General features: G+C 46.2%; 1 protein-coding gene across 9 annotated transcripts in view; it reads right to left on the bottom strand.

Annotated features, from left to right (window-relative positions):
* LOC138577572 (zinc finger protein 3-like) overlaps window positions 1–22,787 on the bottom strand; it is a 216,326-nt gene that overhangs the window by 151,401 nt on the left and 42,138 nt on the right. For 5 of the 9 annotated variants that reach the window (XM_069649643.1, XM_069649637.1, XM_069649644.1 and 2 more), the window contains exons 2-3: window positions 9,561–9,623; window positions 9,382–9,455 (exon numbers count right to left, since the gene is read on the bottom strand). In XM_069649643.1, the coding sequence (XP_069505744.1) occupies window positions 9,382–9,405 (24 nt within the window). In that variant the 5' untranslated portion in view covers window positions 9,406–9,455; window positions 9,561–9,623. Of the gene's footprint in view, window positions 1–9,381; window positions 9,456–9,560; window positions 9,624–19,049; window positions 19,104–22,787 lie in introns of all 9 variants that reach the window. The other 4 variants (XM_069649645.1, XM_069649638.1, XM_069649639.1 and 1 more) reach the window with 1 other exon arrangement.

Below are 22,787 nucleotides of genomic sequence, written 5' to 3'. Positions count from 1 at the left end.
GATAACTTTCGACCTCAATGACTGAAACTTAGAGAATGTGAAGCGACGTATAGGTGTATGTGACACAGAGGTAATACTACAACACTCCTCAGAAATACATTCACAAGCACAACCCGTTCAAATTGATGTCAAGCTACCTTGCATGCTCTCTTGAGCACTCATATGTACACAGCAACACGCCAGAAATTACGTCCGAGAGGAAATATATATTTAATTGGTGCAAATAATTTGCCAATAATCTCTTGTTGAGGTCTGCCGTTCATGTTGCCAAGATGTATCACTATGGAAACACATTTTAGTATCAACGCAAATCATAATGGCCTCTCTGAGAAGCAGCAAAGGGAAGGTGTGCTGGGTGACCCTCACAGGTGTGTTTATACACATATATGTACACCCTAACCCATACATTCACTGAAAAATCAGTGCATTCTTTTTTACTCTCTCGCAAATCCACATTCACTTTACCCCGCATTCACTGCACAATCACCACTTGCTCACTTCCGTTGTGGCAGGCTATTCACATGCACGCTTTCACATTCTTATTCGCTCGTGTACTCCTTCCTACTGATTCTTGTCCCATTGCAGTCTACTCCCCTTCCTTGTTCTCCCGCCTCAACCCTGCTCTGTGTCCCATTATCTTTTTCACTCTCACAAAATCCCCTCACTGTTTCGATCTTTAAGATGTCCACCCCTCAGAATTTTCTTTGAGGGCTTTTTGGTGAAATATCCATGGAAGGGCGACAGCTGGACCCTTCTTTCTCTCACTAAGTGTAACCCTAAGAGGGCGTGACTTCAGGGCCTTGAAGTAGGACGTGTCTTCGCAGCTGCTCCTGAAGATCTGGCACGATCCGACAAGGGAACATTTCCACAGAGCATGATTAAGCTCAAGAAGACACTGTTGTGTGCATGAAGCTTTAGTGCACAATCAAGGAAAGTCCGAGGCCTCGATATCACTGAGCGTGTGTGTGGCGATGGCAAGTTTGTATCCGTCATCTGTTATTGGAAACAAAATGGCTGGCGCAATGAAACAAAGGACACCGTGGGAAGATTGTCAGATGTGAAGTGGATCGCTGCTGTCAGGGAGCGAGGCATGGCGGAGGACAGGTGTTGGACTCCAGCAACAGAGGAGACCACGCGCAACCACAGTATCACCCTCGATACATTGTTGCAGGAAAGCCGGGCACGGAGAGCAGCCCAGCTGCAGAGACAAAGAAGCGGGAAGCTGGGGGTGCATGCGAACGCACGAAAAGGCACACAAGCGGTTGCACAGCCATCTGGTGGCGAGCCGGGCAGAACCCCGAAAGGGCAGTGGTTGTCGATGGCGAAGACGGAGGAATCGCAGGGCTCCAATTGTGAGCATGCCGAGGCTGGTTAAATCAGCAGGGACCACGCTAACACGCTTCGAGGAAGCGGAGCACTGATGCTCTGGTGCGTTGGGAGGAACTAACAGCGGATGCCTCAAGCTTAAGAACTCTGTGGAACGTACCTCGGAACACAAGCGAGGTGAGAGAATGCGTGCAGAGCCCCAGAGCGTAATGGGGGAGTCTACGCAGATCGTAACAGGGTACTGCCTGGAATTGTACCCCTGTCCCGCCTGGTGGGCTTCACAATTACGCAACAACAGTACGGACGTTTTGGAACGGACTAAAAGAATATCCATACTGATGGCACATAGCAGCTCATACTTGGGAGGCCGCCATCACGTAGACACGGTTGATGCCAGGTGAAAGCGGTGGGCGAGGACCCTATGGTATAAGAGGAGGCCCACAAACAGCCGCAACTGCTAGGTGGAGAGAGATGGACATGTGATATTAGTGTCGGACCCTACACGCCACAACAGCTGACGGAAAGAAAGGCCCCTATTAAAGCACTGCCAGAGGGGAGCCCCCACAGATTAAGGGGACAGTGCATAACAGCACTAGCAAAACAGGGCATAATAGCAGTAGACTATACATCCGGCAACAATTAAGACAGCGCACGACAGTGGCACCAGAGAGGGCATGAGAACCGTTACAGTGTATAAGGGGGAAAGAGGCCGACTGGCTGGGCACCCAAGAAGACGAAGACGCGACTCCGGCAAGGATAACTGAATCCCGAGATACAACCCACACTGGGAGGACCGAGCTGAACATACCCCATGGAACCGGACCCATAGTCGGGACAGTACCCAGGCAAGGAACCCACGAGGGATAACGATTAGTAGACCCCGGTGGACAGGTCGACCTCTCCTGGGACTGCCTCAACGGGGAGCAAGTGATACCAGGCGACAACCAGTTAACTCACTGACGCATCCTACGGAAGCCCTGCGAAGCACAAGTGACCGCATGACTCTTGCAACACAGAGGTGGACTAGTGAAAAGCGGTAGCTCCCCAGAATAGCGACCCTACTCGCCCACAGCCCGGGTCCGCATCCGGCACAAACATGGCCAATAAATTGATAAAAAAATAAGGGGAAGCAACCAACGATAGAATTGTTTGCCAAATCTCCTCAGACAACAGAGGCGGTGAAGAACAAGGGGCAAATCAAACAAGATGAAGCATCACTGGTGTGCAACGAACAACAGATCCTAGATGCGATCGCTGACCGTGTCCAGGGAGACTAAGCTGGATGCAGCAATGGCCGAACTTAAGACCTCACTAGAATTTAAAATAGATGCAGTACAAGTAGACATCAACCTGCTGCGGCAAGATGTGAGGGCGCTGGTGGAACGCACGAGTGGACTGGAGATGGAGGTTAAGGCAAATACGTCAACCTGTGCAGAGAACGCCGCAGAAATCCATATACTGGAGGCAGCAAGTGCGCAACCTGGAGAACAGAGCAGAAGAAGCTGAAAGGCGGGCGCGCAGAAATAATGTGCAAATCGTGGGGCTACCGGAAGGGGAAGAAGGCCCGGACCCGACCAACTATATCGAAATCATGCTGCTACAGAAAAGCGCACAGCGCACAGGTCTGGAAACCTCTGCCAGAAGCCCCTCCACGGCTGATTATCGTGAAGATCTTGCACTACAGGGACAGAGAAGATCTTGGAACATTTCCGGAAAGGAGGATTGATACACAGAGCGTCTGCGTCTGTCACAGAATACCCCCGACAACACCTTCTTGGTACAAAGACGCTGATTGCACTATGGAACGATCAAAAAGGAGTTTGCGGGACGTGGGATACCGGTACATGCGGATGTATCCTGCGAAATTGAAGGTGTTGCATAAGAATAAGGCTCTGTTTTTTGAGACCCCGGAAGAAGCAACAGAGTGGTTGGATGCTCAGAATTGCCCGGCAGGAGATGACCAGACGGAGGGCAGGTCGGATAAGTGAACAAGTCGCGTATTATGCATGAACACTGGATCTTGGGATTGAATATAGCATAGCGAATATGGAGGATAACGGGAGCACATAAGAGATGACGGTTGAAAAGTAATAAGGTAACTGTGGTACATTATTGATTTGATATGGGAGCACAGGTGCTGCGCTAGAGCAACAGCACCGGAAGATATGCCATCACCCCCATAGTTAGTTAGGATACTGTTAGATCGGTATCCCCCTGCTAAGCTTAAGTAACGGTATTACTGAGTAAAGGCTAGATGCAGGAGAGCCTGAGATCCAGGGATGGAGCTAGACGACAGTTGGGGTTGGAGGTGGGGTGGGAGTTGGGGTTGGAGCTGGGCAACAGCGTGGGGAAGTTGGGAGGGAGGAAAGGGGAGGGCACCAATTGGGAGTGGGTAGGGTGAGGGGTGGTAATGAAGTTGGGGTGTTCGGAAGAGTTAAAAAAAGAGGGGAAACTAGCATATACCTACAAACCACTGCGCATGGAGCGGAAGGAAAGAGGACAGGGGCGGAATGGGGTATGGATAAGATGGGGGACCTCAAGATAGTGACCTGGAATGTCAGGGGGCTCAATTATTTGAACAGGAATAGGGTCATGATGTAGTTGAAGAGGCAGAGAATTGATATAGCATTATTACAGGAAACTCACCTGACAAAGGGAAAACAGGAAGTGGTAGGGAGGAAATGGAGAGGATCACCATAGGAGCAACATATTCAGCGTATGCCAGAGAGGTAATTACGTGGGATAGCACCGCATGTACCGCTTAAGCTGCTACAATCCACCAGGGAGCCAGATGGGAGGATGGTGCTGATAAGAGGACTCATGGAAAACAGAGCTGAGTATTATCAACATGTACGCCCCGAACCAAGATGCTACCGGCTATTTCAGATCCCTATACAGTAAGATCAGCCCATATATTGGAGGGGCAGTTATATGGGGAGGGGACATTAAGTGTGCGTTAGATCCCAGGGTTGACAGATCAGATGAGTAGACAGATAGGCCTACCCCGGTAGTTAGACCCCCGAGTACCCTATTGAGTGATTTTCGACTAGTGGATGTATGGAGGATGTACCACCCACAGGATAGGCAATATTGCCATTATTTGGCCCCACAAAACCTGCACACGCGGAGAGAGATATATTTATATTCGCTGCACCGGAGTTGACGGGTGAAGTAGTACAATCAGAATACTCGCCACTGATCGTAGCACGGCAGTAATCGCCACCCAGAGCACGGATCCCGACATGGAGACTTCGGGCCAAAGCTTTAAAAGACACTGTGTTCAGAGAGGACCCGAAGAAAGGCATTTAAGGTGGTGATGAGGGAGGCAGCAATCTCTAAATCTAAAGGCCTACAAGGGGGAATAATGCAGGAGTTACAAGGAGCGGAAAAGAAAGATAATCATGCGCAAGGGAGGGGGGGCATTTCCCAGAGGAGGCTAGCACCATACGACAATTGCAACAGGATTGCAGGGAGTACTGGGAGAGATTATGCAACCTGAACTATAAAAGATACGTTGAAAGGCAGCACGCAGAGGGAGATAAGCCAGGCAGGCTATTAGCCTGGCTGCATAAGAATGAGACACCAAAACAAGCAATCAGAGCAGTGCGGGGGATGGATGTACAAATACTAGATACCCAGGAAAGAATGAACAAAGGCTTTTTAGAGTTCTACCAGCGACTGTATATGGACGAAGACGAGGGAGATGAGATTGAGGTAATGGAAACATTGAAAGACATCGGCCTTCCCAAACTGGAGGCGGCGGAGAGCGAGAACTTAAGAGGTCCCAATCACACTGGAGGAATTAGAAGCAGTGATCAAGCTCTTACCTACTAGTAAGGCTCCAGGGGCGGATGCACTCCCTAGCGAGTTTTACAAAACGTACAAGGCCGAGTTGCTCCCCCCACTACTAGCAATGTTAAATGAGGCGTTGGATAAGGGAACGCTTCCAGAGTCTCTGTGGGAGGCCGTTATCATTCCGCTTCTTAAACCTAATCGACCATGCACGGACTGTAGGTCATACAGACCGCTACCCATGCTTAAGACAGCAAGATACGGCTGTGTTGGAAATAGGCGGTGACCGGTTATCAATAAACGTATACATCCCAACCAGACCGGGAATGTTCTGCACAGAAGCATATCGGACAACCTCAGAAGGCTCCATCATGTTACAGAACAGACTGATACGGACCCCCAAGAGGTTGCATTAATTTCATTGGATGCAGTGAAGGACTTTGTTGATGGCAGCCTTGAAGGAATACAGGATGGGGCCCACGTATTTGAGGTGAGTCCAACTGCTGTAAAGTAAACCACTAGCTCGAGTTAGGACAGGGGCGACCATCTCAGCAATATATTTGAGGCAAAAATACAGAGAGGTGGGGATTAGCACGAAGGGAGGGCAACATCTGATAGTAATGCATGCGGATGATATGCTGTTGTATTTGAGATATCCTGAAGAGAACCTACAATATATTCTGGAAGTAATGTGGTGATACGCGATGCTGTCTGGCATCACAGTGAACCCCAAAAAATCATGCATATTTCCCCTAGGTAGAGATGAAGGGATACCACGAGAGGAACTGCCAGTATTACAAATACAATGGGAGACCGGGACCTTTAGATACCTGGGGATTGATGTACATCACAGTGGGGTCGAACACAAACAAAACACAGAGAGGGCGGTGACTAACATCGAAAATAGCATGAGGTTTTGGGCCAAGCTCCCTTTGACCATGATGGTGAGAGTGCCACTATTAAAGATGGTGGTGTTGCTGTTACACTACTTTGTGAATATGCCATATATAATAACCAGGTTCATATGGCACAATACTAGGAATAGAATAGCACTATGGAAATTGCAACATACGTATGACCAAGGTTGCATTAAATTGCCCAACTTCGAGATATTATCTGCCCAGCCAACTACAGTATGTTGCAAAGTGGTTATCGGAGGACTCCACATCGGAGTCCAGATTGTTGAGAGCTGAATGTGTCCAGTTCTTTCTGAAAGAATGGATATGGTTGCCAAAATTACAAGATGCAGAGATAAGACTGTTAGACTTGGGATGGAAGATATGGCGACGGGCCTGCGGATTATGGAGAACCCGTTCCTGGGTTCCCCACAGGGGCACTAAATAGAGTGGATGAGCGATTGAGAAAGGTAGTCCGGAAGCTTTAGGAACCGATTGGTATAGCAACGCTGGGGGATGTATGGAAGGATGGGGATGCAGTGGAGTTTGACACACTGGTGGAAGACACCAGCTTGCACCGGGCACAGTACATCACTTACAATAGGTTGGTGCGGATGATCAACACAGCCATAGAAACATTTTACGATGTGTCAGACGGAGGCCGTGAGGTCTCTCGAATTTACGATCTGCTAATGTCAAGAGTGGGGAAAGAGGTGACTGGATTGGGAAAAAGAGGCCGGGGAATCTATGAGCGATGGGTTGTGGGTGAGGGTGCAAGAATACCACAAAACAGGTGTCTAGGAATGCGAGGTTGCAGCAAATCCGGTTATACGTCATCCACAGAGAGTCTATGACCGCCTCCTCCCCCAACCCCCAGAAGATTGCAAGGTTTAAGAATGCAGGAACACAAACGTGTCCGAAATGTTGGGAGGAGAATGCAGGACTGGTACATATGTTCTGGGCATGCCCGGAAATGAGGAGTTTCTGGAGGGAGGTGGCCCACCTTTTGACCGAGAAGGACATTAGTCTGGCGGTGGACTCTCTGTGGGCATCCCACTAGGCCGCGTCAGCTGAAGCATGTGAATAAACACAAAGACCTGGCTTATATACTTGCTAAGCGCAGAATTGCCATGAGCTGGAAAGCAAATAAACCAAAAGTGGAAGTCTGGTGGCACGACCATCAGCAATCGGCGGATGCGGAAACGGTGGTGTGCAGCGAAGCAGCTAATAGAGGGGGAGCGGAAGAAGCTGAGACATCGAGTGCCTGGAGACACTGTCTGGGTCAGCCAAGACGTGCCTAGAGGAGGATGGTTCCGCGGAGGGAGGGGCGTCATCAGATGGCGTGGTGGAAGGCAGTGAGGTGGGTAAAATCAGGTCGAGGGGGGGGGTTGGGGAGGTGGTGGACACATTATGGAACTATACATATGACTTGAAATGTACAATTGTTCACTGTTGGGGTTTTTGGTTGTTTGTTAAAATTAATAAAAGTTTTTTTTTTTTAAAGTGTAACCCTACCCGTGAACCGCGGGTTACATACTTGGCACAGCAAGTCCTGCTGCAGATCTGGACAGAGGTGCAACGGCAGAGCTGTGTTTCGCTCCCAACACTGTAGAGGGGTGAGGGTGAAGCAGAAGATGGAGATCCTTTGGCAGGGTTGCGTGTGGATCAGAGTATGTGAGCCAAAAGGATACCTTAGAAAGGGGCGGGATAGCTTGCAGTGGCAGCAAGAGCCCTAGATACCGACACATTTACCAGCTGCAACCCGTTGTGCAGTGCGACCTAAAAGCTTGTTAAAATTCTGAAAGATAGAGTTCAGCTGCACTTACCTTACCGTTGGGAGTTGGCATCGTCGGAGACTGACTTGACTGATTCAGGTCGGGGGTGGGCCTGGCCCACAAACAAGTCGATCAAACTGAAAGCAAGGTCCAGGGCCAGCTGAGAGCGGCCACAACTAGCACCACACGTGGCTGCCACTGGGCTGGCTCAGGCAGGCTCTCCATCCAACCACGCCATGCCCTAACACAACTGTTAACTTCAGAAGTAAAGGTGGCTCTGTGCCGGTCACCCACCTGAACACGCGACCAATAATTTAAACGGCTCAGAAGAACAGCCAATAAAAATTGTACTCTGCAGTATTTGATCAATTCTGTATAGTAATCCGTAGTAACACAGAATGTTACTTTTCATTGGCGGTTCCTGTTTCACTGCACTGTAGTCAGGCAGGCGGTAGGGGCTGGCCAGGCCCAGCCAGCCATGCGCCTGCAAGCAGAGCGTTGGATGAATGATCGAAATCAATCTACAAAAACAATTATATGCTGTGCGCCGGCCCGTACGATGTGTGAAAAATAAATAAAAAAGTGCCGGTGTTGCCCACCAGCACAAATTAAGCACTGCCCAGGTGTCTGTTTTTGTGTGGCTCATACACATAGTAGCTTGTTGGTGGACAGCATGCAGCTCCAAAGGAGACTTTTCTTGCTGGTCTCTAAAGGGGAATGTTACCCAATGGGCTGTTACAGCAATGTAATCAGAAATCACATCCATAGTTAAGTGGCCTTTCCCACCTTCTGACCCGTCATACAATATAACCCAACCATGCGTGAAAAGTCAGTCAAGCTCTAGAAAGTGCTTGCTATCAGCACACTAAAAACTTTGTTTTAAACAAAAGGCATGCAGTAGATTGTCGACAGGGCAGCTATACTACGCCCAACTGACTCACTGAGGCTAGGCTGGCACATGGTCGTTATTCCACTATAGCTACTTTGCGTTTGAAAACTACCCAGTTCGCCATGCACACTGTAGTACCAGCATGCCGCAGAGTTTTTGTTGGCACCTGGGGGTCTGCTGTGTAATATGCTGGCGCCATTCTTGTGCAGGATGACGCTTCATATAGTGCACATGGCATAAACATTTCTCTTTCTGGGTAAAATCAGGCCTCTACAATGTATTTAAGTTTCACACCATATTAAAAAGGTAATGTCCAGTTTATGTGATCCATTTAGATTTTTCAAACACGTAAACATCTGGATGGAAAGCACCCCCTTTCACATAAGGAGTTTCCCAATATCAAAAAGCAGAAGCCCATCAGGTGCTACAAATACAGTTTGTTCAAAATAAATGCCTTCACTGTGTGGGTGAATAAAAAATGGCTCAGAGATTATTTGATTTTAAATCCTCCAGGAGTATTTGCTATTAAATATGTTAAGATCTAAACAAATGAAAATTGTGCATTATGTTTTCGAGTCTAGAAATTGAAGTGAGCAGTTACACATATATTAATGTGAAATATAGGAAGACCTTTAACATGGATTTTATTTTCATGGACAATTTGGCTGTTTTTTCTCCAGAATACTGCACAACCATGTCCTACCTGGGTAAGAATGTGTTCGGTCATGATGACTCCCAAGCCAACAGCTGCCAACAGTGTACATGCAGGTGGAAATTCTGGGAATGGCCAGAAAATAAAGTCAATCACACAGTCCTTGTATCATTCCCATCCAAAGTATTCACCATAAATATTAATATGCAAGTTATACATATTTAACTTACAGTTTGAATTTTCAAATCAAGAAATACATGTTGTCAGTAGGCCCCTCCATTGTGAGCACTTCCCTACCGAAGGAAAAATAAAAATGTAAACAATTTAAAAAACAAAAATGCAACAGTAAATAAATGTGAATGCACTCAAACATAAAGATATACAATTAGTAATACTATGAAATAAAAACATAACTAACATCAATACACAAATATTACAGATCACCATCAAGTAATGATATTGCGACCACTGGTACAAAGTAAAGGCGCTGTAAATGTTTTGGTCCCTTCCTTTGCCGATCATAAACACACTTCCCTCATTTATGTGCTTCATTGATGTGGAAAGATGGGAGTGATTATACAGGATCTTCCCAATGTCGTCGTTTTCACACGAGTAATATGTATAACAGTGTACAGTACACATTTTTCAAACAATGTGTTTAAAAAAGTAAACCCACAGATATTTACATAATATAAAGAAAGATTATGTGCGTTTTAATGTCATGGGGGGCCTGTATTTGTACAAAGTAGCCCAAACACCCCTGCATCATGTTGCGCATTGATGGCAATGCAGATTCCATCATGTTCTTTTTTCAGATGGTTGAGTTTAGACATACCACCGCAATATAGTAGATGCCAAGCTGCCCACAAGATGGTGTTCCATGTCCCCTTCTTGCTGGTACAATGGTTAAATAAATAGCTCAACTAAATAAGAAACTAGCAGGTCTACTCCTTGGTGAGTATCTGTCCTTTCTGTAAGTGTAAAACACAAGCCCACTTCCCAAAGTCAAATCCCATACCCCCAACTGGTGTAACCATAAAGGCAGGAAAATCACAAGCGCAGAAAGAAACTTAAGACAAAGAAAACAACGTTTATGAGAGGCAAATCCCAATTCTCTACGGAGCAAGATAGCATTTTAGTCTCTATGATTGTGTCAATAAAATGATCATATCACAGGGTGCGGATTATACATAACCAGTAGCATATTAATGCCAATAAGGTGTTTACTGGAACCAAAAAAGGTAATTACTGGAACCCAATGTCAAGAAATCTGGCCTTGTAAGATCTATGGCAATTTCCCAGTAATACAGAAACGGATTAAGCGTATAGATATTGGATAGCCAGATTACACTAAAAGTTTACATGGTACTACTAAACACAATCAACCAACAGTTAACAAAAGATCTCCCAAGGAGACAAAACTAATCTTATCGTGCCAACTTGTGATAGGGGATTCAGTAAAGCAAATGGACCCAAAGAGCTGGCAAAGACGAAACCTAGAACTCCCCTTAAGGCATATTCCGGATTATATGGTTAAACGCCCAGATTGTGGTGTAGTGGTGCAGTGTATTCGGGTTCCACATCACTTGCTAGAACCACTACCAACTTCAACAGTCTGACAATACAGTTGCAATCAAGAGTCTCCAGAATAAGAAATGACACTTCATGAAATGGAGGTGGTGGTGTTTGGGAACCTTCCAGTATTTTCTCCTCCAGGTTTGGATATCTCTGTAAGGATTTAGAAATCATAACGTTCTTTCATTGACTGGTTTTGTTAAACTTTTTGTTTGGAAAAACTGAAAATATAGGGGTGGGAAATAATATTTAAATTGTAGGGATGGTCGAGAATACAAACAATAGGGGTGGGGAACCCCGCTGCCCATCAAAACAACAAAATTACAATTCGCAGAGGCTTCTCGAAAATCTTTGAGAGAAGAAAAAAGAAAATAAATAATAATAATAAATATATATATATATCAATGCATTACTTACCGTAAAAGCATTTCTGATGGTTGTATCTGCTTAGATTCACATGCTGTGCATAGGTCCGACATCCAGTGGTCACTGTGGAGTATTGCATCTTGTTTTTCGTAGTCGAAAAGGGGACGTCGACAAGGCGTGTCTGAAACACTATCCCTATAGTGACATGCGTTGTACCCACAATCCCTCACGCGTCGAGGTCCCTCTGTTTGTATTTTTCTGCCCTGAGGGAGCCTTGTAGACGTGAGTGAGTACAGAAAAGAGAGATATAAAAGGAAGTCTATGTTCCTTCCATCCGAGCGGGGAGGAAGGGTGGGCGCATGTGAATCTAAGCAGATACAACCATCAGAAATGCTTTTACGGTAAGTAATGCATTGTCTTCTGATGTTTGTTAATCTGCTTAGAATCACATGCTGTGCATAGACTAGCGAGCAGTACCCGGAGTTGGCGGTGGGTTATGAGAAGGAACAGTAGAGAAAAGATGTCTTAATACTGCCTGTCCCACCTGGGAGTCAGATCTCGAGTGTGCATCTAGACAGTAGTGTTTTGTAAAGGTGTGCACAGAACTCCAGGTAGCCGCTTTGCAGATGGACTCGAGGGGAACATTTGCAATGAATGCTATGGACGCCCCCGTGCCTCGAGTAGAGTGTGCTCTTGGCTTAAAGGGCAGTTCTCTCTTAGCAAGAGTATAGCAGAGAGTGATGCATTGAACAATCCATCTAGAAATAGTGGACTTTGAAACTGCATCCCCTTCTCTTCCTGCTGCCACCGAGACGAAGAACTGATTAGTCTTCCTCAGTGGTCTGGTTCTTTCCATGTAGAACATGACCGCTCTGTGCACATCTAGTGTGTGCAGACTTTTTTCTCCCAAGTTGGAAGGATTTTGAAAGAAGGTTGGTAGTTCTATAGACTGGTTTACGTGGAATTTCGAGATGAATTTCAGTGCAAACCTTGGGTGCGTGCGTAGAACCACCTGATCTCTGAACTGTAACGAAGGGGTCTAGAACAGAAAGAGCCTGTAGTTCACTTACTCTCCTGATGGAGGTGATAGCTATTAGAAAAGCAGATTTAAGAGTGAGGTCTTTAAGAGATGCTTTGTGCATGGGTTCAAATGGTGAGCCCATGAGTCTGGTAAGTACCACGTTAAGGTCCCATCCGGGAGCTGGGTCAGCTATCGGGGGGTGTATTCTCTTTACTCCCTCCATGAAGGCCTTTATAACAGGGATCTTCCACCACGACACTTTGAGTTGGGAAGTGGTGTATGCAGAAAGTGCCGCTAGGTGGACTTTAATGGAATTGAACACTAGACCTGAATCCAATAAATGGGTCAGGTATAGAACAATATGTGTGGGAGAGCAGTCAATCGGGTTGATGCTCTTTCCTCTGCATCAGATGACAAATCTCTTCCACTTGCTAGAATAGCAGTGGCGAGTGTTAGGTTTTCTGGCTTCCCTGAGGATGTCCATGCATCTCTGCGGGAGCTGTAGATGTCCAAATTCTATGATCTCAGGAGCCAGGCTGCTAAGTTCATGTTCTGGGGGCATGGATGCAGAGTCCTGCCCTTGTCTTGTGACAGCATGTTGTACGGGCAGGGGAGTTTCACTGGGGAAGATAGGGACATCTCCATCAAGTGAGCGAACCATGGCTGTCGGGCCCACATTGGGGCCACCAGTATCATGGTCACTTGTTCCTGGTGCATCTTGTGCACCACCTTGTTGAGAAGGGGAGTCGGGGGAAAAGCGTAAACAAATTTCCCTGACCATTGAATCGACAGACCGTTCCCCTTGGATTGGTTCTGGGGGTACCTGGAGGCGTAACTTTGGCATTGTGAGTTCTTCAGGGTTGCGAACAGGTCCATTTCTGGGAATCCCCATTGCGTGAAGACGTCGAAGACGATGTCTTCGTGCAGTCGCCATTCGTACTCTTCGGACAGGGGGAAATCTCTGCTGAGTTTGTCTGCCAGCAGATTGAGTTCCCCTGGTACATGTTGTGACAGTAGGAACATGTTTTGTTTGAGAGCCCACTTCCATATATTTTGGGCCAGTTTGGACAGTCCTGGAGAGTGGGTGCCCCCCTGCTTGTTGATGTAGTACATGGCTGTGGTGCTGTCTGTAAGGACCATCACTGCCTTGCCTTGTAGGTGTTCCTGGAAGGCTTTTAGCGCCTTGAACACAGCTAGTAGCTCCAGTAGATTTATGTGTTTGGATGCTACGTTCGGAGTCCACACTCTGTGAGCAGTCTGATGGGATAGGTGAGCCCCCCATCCTGTGAGGGATGCGTCTGTGGTTAGAGTGGCTTCCGCCACGGGTGTGGCAAAGGGATTCCCTCTTACCAGGTTTTCCTTTGTCCACCACCGTAGAGAGAGAACCAAGGCCTGCAAGACCACCACTAGATCGTCCCATAGTCCGCTGGCCTGACACCACTGGCTGTTGAGCCACTCTTGCATTGGGCCCATGCGCAGGCACGCGTGAGGTACCAAATAAATACACAACACCATCATTCCTAGCAAGCGCATTGCTTTGCGTACCGTCACCTCTCGACCGGCCACATATTGAGGGATCTGAAACAGCATGTTTTGGACCCTCTCGTTGGAGGGGAAGACGAGGCCGTCCTTTGTTTGAATTAGAGCCCCTAGGAATTGTTTGATCTGGCTGGGGTCTAGGCTGGACTTCTTTTCGTTGATGGAGAAGCCCAGCTGGAACAAAAGGTCTACAGTCTTTTGGGTATTGGCGAAGCATGTTTCGTAAGAATCCCCCGTTATGAGCCAGTCGTCGAGGTAAGGGTAAACTGGGATGGACAACCTGCGCAGGTGGGCCGCTGCCACTGCCAGTACCTTCGTGAATACCCTTGGTGCAGATGCTATGCCGAAGGGTAGCACTCTGAACTGGTAGTGTTTGCCCTCTATCATGAACCTGAGGTATTTTCTGTGCGCTGGCAACATTAAAATATGAAAGTATGCATCTTTCATGTCTAGTGTTGTCATGTAATCTCCTTGTGATAGCAGGTTGATCACTTCCTGTAAGGTCACCATACGAAACTTCTGGGGTTTGACAAACTTGTTCGCTGGGCGCAGATCTAATACAGGGCGCATGGTTAGATCCTTTTTGGGTACAAGGAAGTACACTGAATAAATACCTTCCGTTACCTGAGATAGAGGCACGACCTCTATGGCTCCTTTTTCCAGCAGTTGTTCTACTTCTTGGAGAAGGATGGCAAGGTGTTCTGGTGTCATGCGTCGTCCCCTCGGGGGTCTGTATGTTGGGGAACCGTTGAATTCGATGCAGTATCCGTGGACTACGGTGGAAAGTACCCAGTGGTCTGACGTTATTCCCTCCCATGCTGGAAGAAAGGATGTTAGCCGGCCCCCGACCGGTGTTGCATGGGAGGGGACGCAAATCTTCGCGTCACTTGGTGTTGTTGGGGGCTTGGGAGCCTCTGGGGGTGGACCCCCGACCTCTCCCTTTGCCACGGCGCTGGCCTCTTTGGCTGTACTGCCCACTATTGGTCTGGTAATTGGTGGCAGGGTACTGTTGCTGCTGATTCTGTTGTTGGCGTTGGCCACGACAAAAGCGTTTGTTGCCATAGCCGCGTCTGGTAGTGGGCTTAGAGATCTGGTCAAGAGTTTTGATAGTATCGAACTCTTTTTTAGCCATCTCCAGAGCCTCATCCACCGCTTTCCCGAAGAGGTTTGAGTCTTCAATAGGTTTATTTATTAAAGATGCCTGTGTCTCCGGTTTGAACCCTGAATTACGCAGCCATGCATGGCGGGAACGTCCCGCTGTCTCTGCAGCATCCAGAGAGTTCTTCACAATGCTCTGGTTGACCTGGGTTCCTTCGCCAATAGTTGATAACAGGCGTGTCCGTAGCGGTTCCGGGGCTTCTTCGGCGTCTTTGCGCAGTTTGGCCCACTGCGCGTCCGCATAGCTAGCTAGCAAGGAAGGAATTGTTGTTCGCAATTCTTGCAGAAAAGGCAGGCGAGGATGTGACTCTTTCCAAGGGCATATAATCTCTTGCCCTCCTTGTCAGGTGGTGCCTCGCTGGTGGACAGCGGCACCCCTGCCCTCTTCCTTGTATTAGTTACTACAAGGGAGTCAGGAATAGAATGTCCCCCGATGTACAGCGGGTCTGAGGGTGAATGAGTGAAAGGTTTTTCAATTCTTGGATTAACTCCTCTGATTAGTGCGGGAGTGGATAGCGAAGGGATGATTCTTCTCTTCACTGAAGCGAGGAGGCGAATGGTCTGGCTGACCGGGGGTTTCGCCTTAATTACTCTTTCCACAAAGTCTATTTCAGGAGAGATCTCCCCAGTGTCCAGTTCGAAATGTGCTGCTGCTCTGCGCAACAGGGCATTGAATGTGGGCCGATCGTCTATGGGAGACGTGTTCCTAACAGGTGAATTGTCAGGAGGATTTAGGTTCAGGACATCAGTGTCCGAATATACTGATGGGGATTGCCAGGGATGTGAAGGCCCTTCTTCTGGATTTTCTCCGAAGCCTTCTCCTACCATGTCTGGGCTGTCTTCCAGACCTTCCTCCTGGTTCTGTCCCTCTTCATCGTCCACAAATTCATCCTCCTCCTCCAAGTATTGTTCCTCACCAGTGAGGTCATACACATTATGGAAATCTGAGGCTATGTCCTGCTGGGAGGGGTTGAATAGTCTCGGATATTTAGCCCCGGGTCCTCCTGAGGCCCTTCTCTTGGGAGTGGGAGGGTTCTGGGTCTTCATAAACCTCTCCATTCTCTCCATGCAGAGATGGAGTCTTTCCATGGTCTCATGGGGTACCCCTGAGCGGTCTAGCGGGGGAAAATTAGTGTCTTCCGCCTGAAAACGGCTCAACCTCTCCCATAACGTCGAGGAAAGTGTCCCGTCGCCTTCAGAAAAGCCTTCCGGTGTGCTGGGGGTCCCCCCCCCGACTGAAGGGGGTAGTCCCTGTCTTTCTTCGGGCCTTTTCGGCATGTCTTTCGACCTTTGCGTAGCGCTCGACGTGTCTTTCGGCGTACGCTTCTGGGTGTCGGCTACAACGATCCTCGCCAAGCTCTCTGCGACTAGTTTGTCAGAGGAGGGCTGTGGTTTCAACGTTACGGGTGTCGATCGTTCTACGGCGGCGTGCGCTCTCTGCTGGTGCGCGCCGGCCGATGGTTTGGGGGCGACGCCCTTCTTTGCCGAAAGCCCAGTCGCTGGTCGCGGCTGCGGTTGCGAGAGGGGCTTCAAACCTGAACGGTCCGAGGAGGCCGCCGGTGGAACCTGCGTCTCCTTGGGCGCTGATGCTTTCTTCGTCTTTGACGAAGAAGAGCCGTGGGTTGTGTGCTTATGGGTGGTATCGTGTGCGTCAGTGTCGCCGGGGTGTTCATCCCCATAAGCAGGGCGTGAGCCGAGCCCGTCGGGGCCGTGGACAGACGACGAAGAGCGTGAGCGCTCTTTAGAGGGGTCTACGACTTCCGTAGCGGAGGTAGTGTTATCACATTCCTCGTCACTTTCGGTGGTAGCAGCGGCGGGTGAGGAATCGGCCTTCGACATAGCGGAGGCCGCCCACCTCTTGACCCTACGGTCTTTTAAGAAGCCGACAAGCCGTGCAACCCTCCTCCTTGTGATCGAGGGGCAAGCAGCGGTTACACCGTGAATGCTTGTCCTTCCAAGTGAACTTGCCCTTGCAACGCGGGCAAAACCTAAAGGGTGTCCTCTCCACAGCTGAGGCAGTAAATCGTGATAACGACCCCAAGGGAAAGGAAGGGGAAAGGGAAAGGCATTTTCAGAAAGGAAACAGATGTCCCACGACCCCACTCTCCCTACTGTATTTGGCCTGCGAGGCCAGGCCACGTGTTCGGCAACGCCGAAGGATCTCCTCCGCTTGTCCCCTCCATCAAAGATCTTGCTCGGCGGAGAAACAGCTTCACAACTGCGTCGAGGGAGGGATCTATGTGTTATATATTAATAAGAAAACGACCAAAGGTCGAGGAGATGAAATCTGCAATGTCTCTCGAGGAGCTCCGCGTAAAGGCGACCAGTAGCTGGGCGGACAAAAACAATCTGAGGGACCTCGACGCGTGAGGGATTGTGGGTACAACGCACGTCACTATAGGGATAGTGTTTCAGACACGCCTTGTGGACGTCCCCTTTTCGACTACGAAAACCAAGATGCAATACTCCGCAGTGATCACTTGATGTCGGACCTATGCACAGCATGTGATTCTAAGCAGATTAACAAACATCAGATATATATATATATATATATATATATATATATATATATATATATATATATATATATATATATATATATATATATATATATATATATATATATATATATATTTTCTTTGGGAAACTGATCACAAGTCAGTCAAGTGAACAGCACTCTCCATGGTCGGAAGTAAAGACATCAGGATCCGTCTTACTTTCAAAAAACACACTTTCTTTATCATACGTTCCTTACGAACGTTCGAATCACAGCCATAGCAATAAAAGTAAAACCATCGAATTAATGAGATGCTCCCATTTAGTGGCAAAAAGTTCCTGTCGCTGACGCATTTTGTGGCATCCTCGCCGCTTGATCACAACCACATATCCCTAACACCTGCGCACATTTTAAACAAGAAAACCAGTGTTCAGGCCAGGGGGTTGGTATAGAGAAAGGACTAACAGCATAGCAAATCTCTATGGTTTCATGGCGGCCATATTTACCTAGTGAACATGTAATCCGATTTGCCAAAAACGTGTAAAGTCTTAATGCTGACATTGTTGTCCTATTAAAGTTAGCTGTTAAGATGGTAAACATTTCGACCAAGAAAGTGCATAGTGCCGACGCTGACATTATCACATTAACATTAATTGTTTGATAAAGTGCATTTCATTTTTTAAAAAGGTACATCGTGCTTTTTGGCTGCAGTCATTTCCTTACTGAAGCAATCTAATTGTATAATGTCAGTGATTTCTACATGTATAAATGACAGTCTAACACATGAATTGTAAGTTCTTGTAAAACCTTGAATCATGAAGCTGATACCTATATTGTTGTACTATTGTTACATTTAAACTAAACAGCTGTTTAAAGTGCATAGTGCTCTTAGCAGCAATAGTTCCTATGTTTGGGCAATTCAAATGTGCAAAATTGCTAGCAGCTTATTTCAATGTAAACAGAAATCACTAAAAGTGCATTGCGTTTCCCCTTTGGCACCATAGTCCTACCTCAGCAATATCAATGCTGAGATGTATCAACCTCCGATGATTTCTACATATATAAGTGCCATTTTAACACATTGATTGCAGGTACTATTGTTCTTGTGAACCTTAAAACATGAAGCTGATAACTATACCATTGAACTAATGTTACATTTAAACTCAACAGCTGTTTAAAGTGCATAGTGCTTCTTGGACACAATAGTTTATATGTTTTGACAAATTAAATGTGCAAAATTGCTAACAGAATTTTTAGATGCAAACAAAAATGCTATAAAGTGCATAGTGCTTCCCCTTTAACGACATGGTCCTACCTCGGCAACATAAATACTGAGATGTATCAAGCTTCAAAGTACCAGGTATATCGTTCTTAAAACAATTCAATTGTTAACATGCCATTCACCTAAAAATAGTCAGATGCTAAAACGCCCAGTGCTCCTCTTTTTAACGGCATTGTCCTACAACAGCACAATATGAAGGTGCATAGTGCAAACCTTCATTCTTCAGCCTTAGTAGTAGTCATGATTACTTATTTACTCCTAATTCTGCAGTTCTCGCTTACCATCTACCAATTCCTGCTCAAATTCCTGTCCCAGTGCCAGAAACTTCGAACACACTAAAGTGAAAAGAAGAAAAAAGGAAATCCATATAAATCACCACAAATATCCTACATTAATCACAGATAAAATCCATGTCCACTGTTGGACACAATCAAGTCCAGATCATTTATAGTATTTTTCAAATTTTCCAATTGAGCTGCCATTTAATTGTGGACTAGGTAAGTTTGAGAGATGTAAACACTTAATACTTATAGGAGTGACACGTATTATGTTCCTAAGAAGGTATAAAGTAACTTGTCAATATTGTGGCCGCTTGCTTTCAAAGTCTAGAATACAACAGGTCTCTTTTTGCCTAAGCATAAGCTCACGGTTGCCACCTCGAAGCCCAATGTCCACTGCACAAATGCCAATAAAGCTGAAGCTTTCCATGTTTCCTTGATGGCAATCACTAAAATGTTCGGCCATGGGATAGTTGGGGTCTTTGTGTAAAATGGCTCTGACATGTTGTTGAATTCTTAATTTGCACTTACTGCTTCCAATGTACCACTTCTGGCAACCACATATTAGGGCATACACAACAAATTCTGTGTCGCATGTGATTCTTTTCAGGATCTCCACAGTCTTGTCCGTTACTGGACGCTTAAATGACAAACGTTTTTGGCATATTTGTAAACATTGCACTTTGTGCATTTGCTAAACCGCTTCCTCCGATTCCTCAGCAACTGCTCATTTTCTTTTCTTCTGTGAATGATTTCTTCTAAATTATATCTGGCCTTTTATTCAGGTTGCATACGAGATCTGTCTGCCAGTAGGATTTTCCAATGTTTCTGCAGTATATGCCTGGTCATAACTGCCTGATTATCAAACGTTAAAATTAGTCGTGTGGTGTCCTTATTGTTTGCGTTTGGATTTAGGTCTTTCCGAGATCCAGTCAATGGGCCTCATCTGTTTTGTGATCTGGCCTTCAAATATGCTCTTTCAATGACCTTTTTTGGGTACGCTGGACTCATAACCCTTGTCCTGTGATCTTGCTTTCTAAAATCGTATGAATTCAATGTAGTGCTGTTACGCCGTATCCTGATAAATATGCCATACAGGACACTCCATATTAAGTTCCTTTGGTGTCCACTCAGCGCATGTAGTGGAGTGTTAGAGACCCTCCCTGTCCCCCTAAAACAGCGATGTAAGAATGCAGAACCCTCAGAAATACCACCCAAACCTACCAGTGTTACGTAGTGTACTTGTTCCTCCCTCCAATTCCTCTATAGCGGCTTGAAGGGGACATCTCATTGAAAAGGTTTTAAATACATTGAATAGCACTAAACTTAGTTAAAGGGTCTACATGCATGCAATTCATTCTTTCAAGCTAAAAGTCAAAGTCTTATTTTTTCCAATGTTGCATCTGAAAGTCACAGCTCGCCATATTGCTTTCACTTCTCCATCAAAGTCTGCTAAGATAATTTGTGTCGCAAATCAGATCTCCATCGTAAAGTCCCGTCAGCTCTGGACAAACATACTCTACAGGCACAGGCACGAACAAGCTTGCATCTGAAAATGAAACTGCAGGAATTTTAAAGCGGTCAATGATAAATTTTCGTGAGTGCAAAATGCTTTTTCTTTTTTTACTTATTAGCAAAATGAATTGTCTATTTAACTTCATCGTAGTGGTCAACCTTTCAACGTTGTAATGAGGGACCCCTGATGTCAACATTCCATTGAAATACATTGGGCAGGGGAATTACTTTAATGGTTCACAGCAAGAAAATTGTTATTTTTAGACGGAAATGTAAGGCAAAATGCTTATTGGACCCTCCAAAAGAGGGTCACTTGAGAGCTACGATTTATTGTTGCACATTACACTAATATCTCTGCAGCTTCCATTAAAACCACTGAGCTACTAGGATTCAGAACTGTGAACTCCATCTTGCATATACTGGGTATCTCAGACGTTCATGTGCCTGCTGCAGTGATCATTGTATCAGACAATAGTAGATATATATTTGTGAATTTCAAATAAAACAAGTCTATCTAGTATACTCCTTTCCAGGAAAGTTGCAACCCCAGACAAATTAGATTTCAGTCTCTGACTAACTTTAGGAACGCAAAATTTCAACACTTCTCCCTTTACACGCTACATATTTAGAAAAAGATGAGTATATGGAGAACACATACTTTGAGTCCTTGCATTAGATACACAAACAAGGCGAACCTTGGTTATATATCACTGATTGCATGAGCTGGACACCAAACATCCACAATGTCATTACTTTGTGGCTGTTCGCAAATTATGCCCTTTGCAACTGCTCACCAGCTCAGCTGTCCGATGATAGTTCCCGCCATGCACAATTCAGTTTTATGCAGCTTTCAGTAGTTCAGCATTGTGGAAAACTGCTTTGTGGCATTGATCATCTTAGCAAACCCTGCAACTCTATTTCCCAAAACAAAATTAAAGTCTTGTTACATACAAATTAGTAATCGGAAGGGTTCGAAATTGACAGGAGCTGGGAGATATTTAGCTCCTGGTTGTAGCCAAGGAGGGGCCTGGTTAGCTCGAGACCAACAGCTACCAGAAGCTACTCTTGACTCATGTAGCAAGTGGTGCCATACAAACCTAGCTAGGTGATTTAACTGTGTAAGTTTTGGGAATGCATATAAAGGAGAAACAAGAACACTCCCAAGGAACATTTTGAGCATATTGAATAATATTAAATTGACCTCACAACGGTCCCATTCCTCCTGAAGATAATAGAGTGGCCCATCTTCAAATTCAGAAACACCTTGAGACCAATCAACTTCTAGGCTCCCGTCAACCGGGGTTCAAACCTCAGCATGGCACGGAGACAGCACTAATAGACCTCAAAGCTCAAATAGATGAGCTTAACGACAAAGGAAATACATCTATGCTACTCCTCCTTGATCTGTGGGCAGCGTTTGACTTGGTGGACCACGCAGTATTATGCAAACACCTAGCATCGGCTGCCCGCTTTTCAAGTGGACCCATAGCCTGGGTCCAGTCCTTTCTAGATAACATAAGTATGCAAGTCTTCTCTACTTCAGCATCAGCAGACCAAATTCGAACATGTGGCGTCCCCCAGGGCTCATGTGTCTCACCAACCATGTATAATATCTTTACAAAGCTTTTATTTGACAAATTGTACAGACTGGGCGTCACCTACACAAACTATGCAGACGACACCCAGATCCTCATTCCCCTTTCATGCAATTTCACCTCAGATACAGCCTTAGTAAACAAAATATACACCCTCATTCAGGCATGGATGGGCAACCCATGGCCTCTGCCTGAACGACTATAAAAAGGAGATCCTGATCCTTGGATCAGCCAATAACCTAAAACAACTGACACTAATTACAGTGCCTTCAATATTGATGGCAATATAATCACAGTTGGCAAAAAAGTGAAGACTCTCGACTTCTATCTGGATTCCACGTTATCTCTAAAAAACAGGTAAACTCCCTGGCCTCAGCCACCGCCTACACTGGCAAACTCAGAGCATGTAGACCCTTGCTCTCACTAGCAAGCTGCATTATCCTAGCCAATGCCCTCATCCTATCAAAATTGGACTATTGCAATGCACTATATTTAGGAGCCAATAAATACATGATCAACAAATTACAAACACTGCAAAATAACGCACTCAGAATGGACCTGAACCTCCCCACTAGAGAGCACATATCTAAGGCCAGGAGAAATCATAAATGGTTGAAAATCAGTGATAGGA

The sequence above is a fragment of the Ambystoma mexicanum genome, chromosome 1p (genome assembly GCF_040938575.1).
Source record: "Ambystoma mexicanum isolate Mex_15411 chromosome 1p, UKY_AmexF1_1, whole genome shotgun sequence".
Taxonomy (NCBI): Eukaryota; Metazoa; Chordata; class Amphibia; order Caudata; family Ambystomatidae; genus Ambystoma; species Ambystoma mexicanum.
This window is presented reverse-complemented; position numbering and strand designations above follow the sequence as displayed.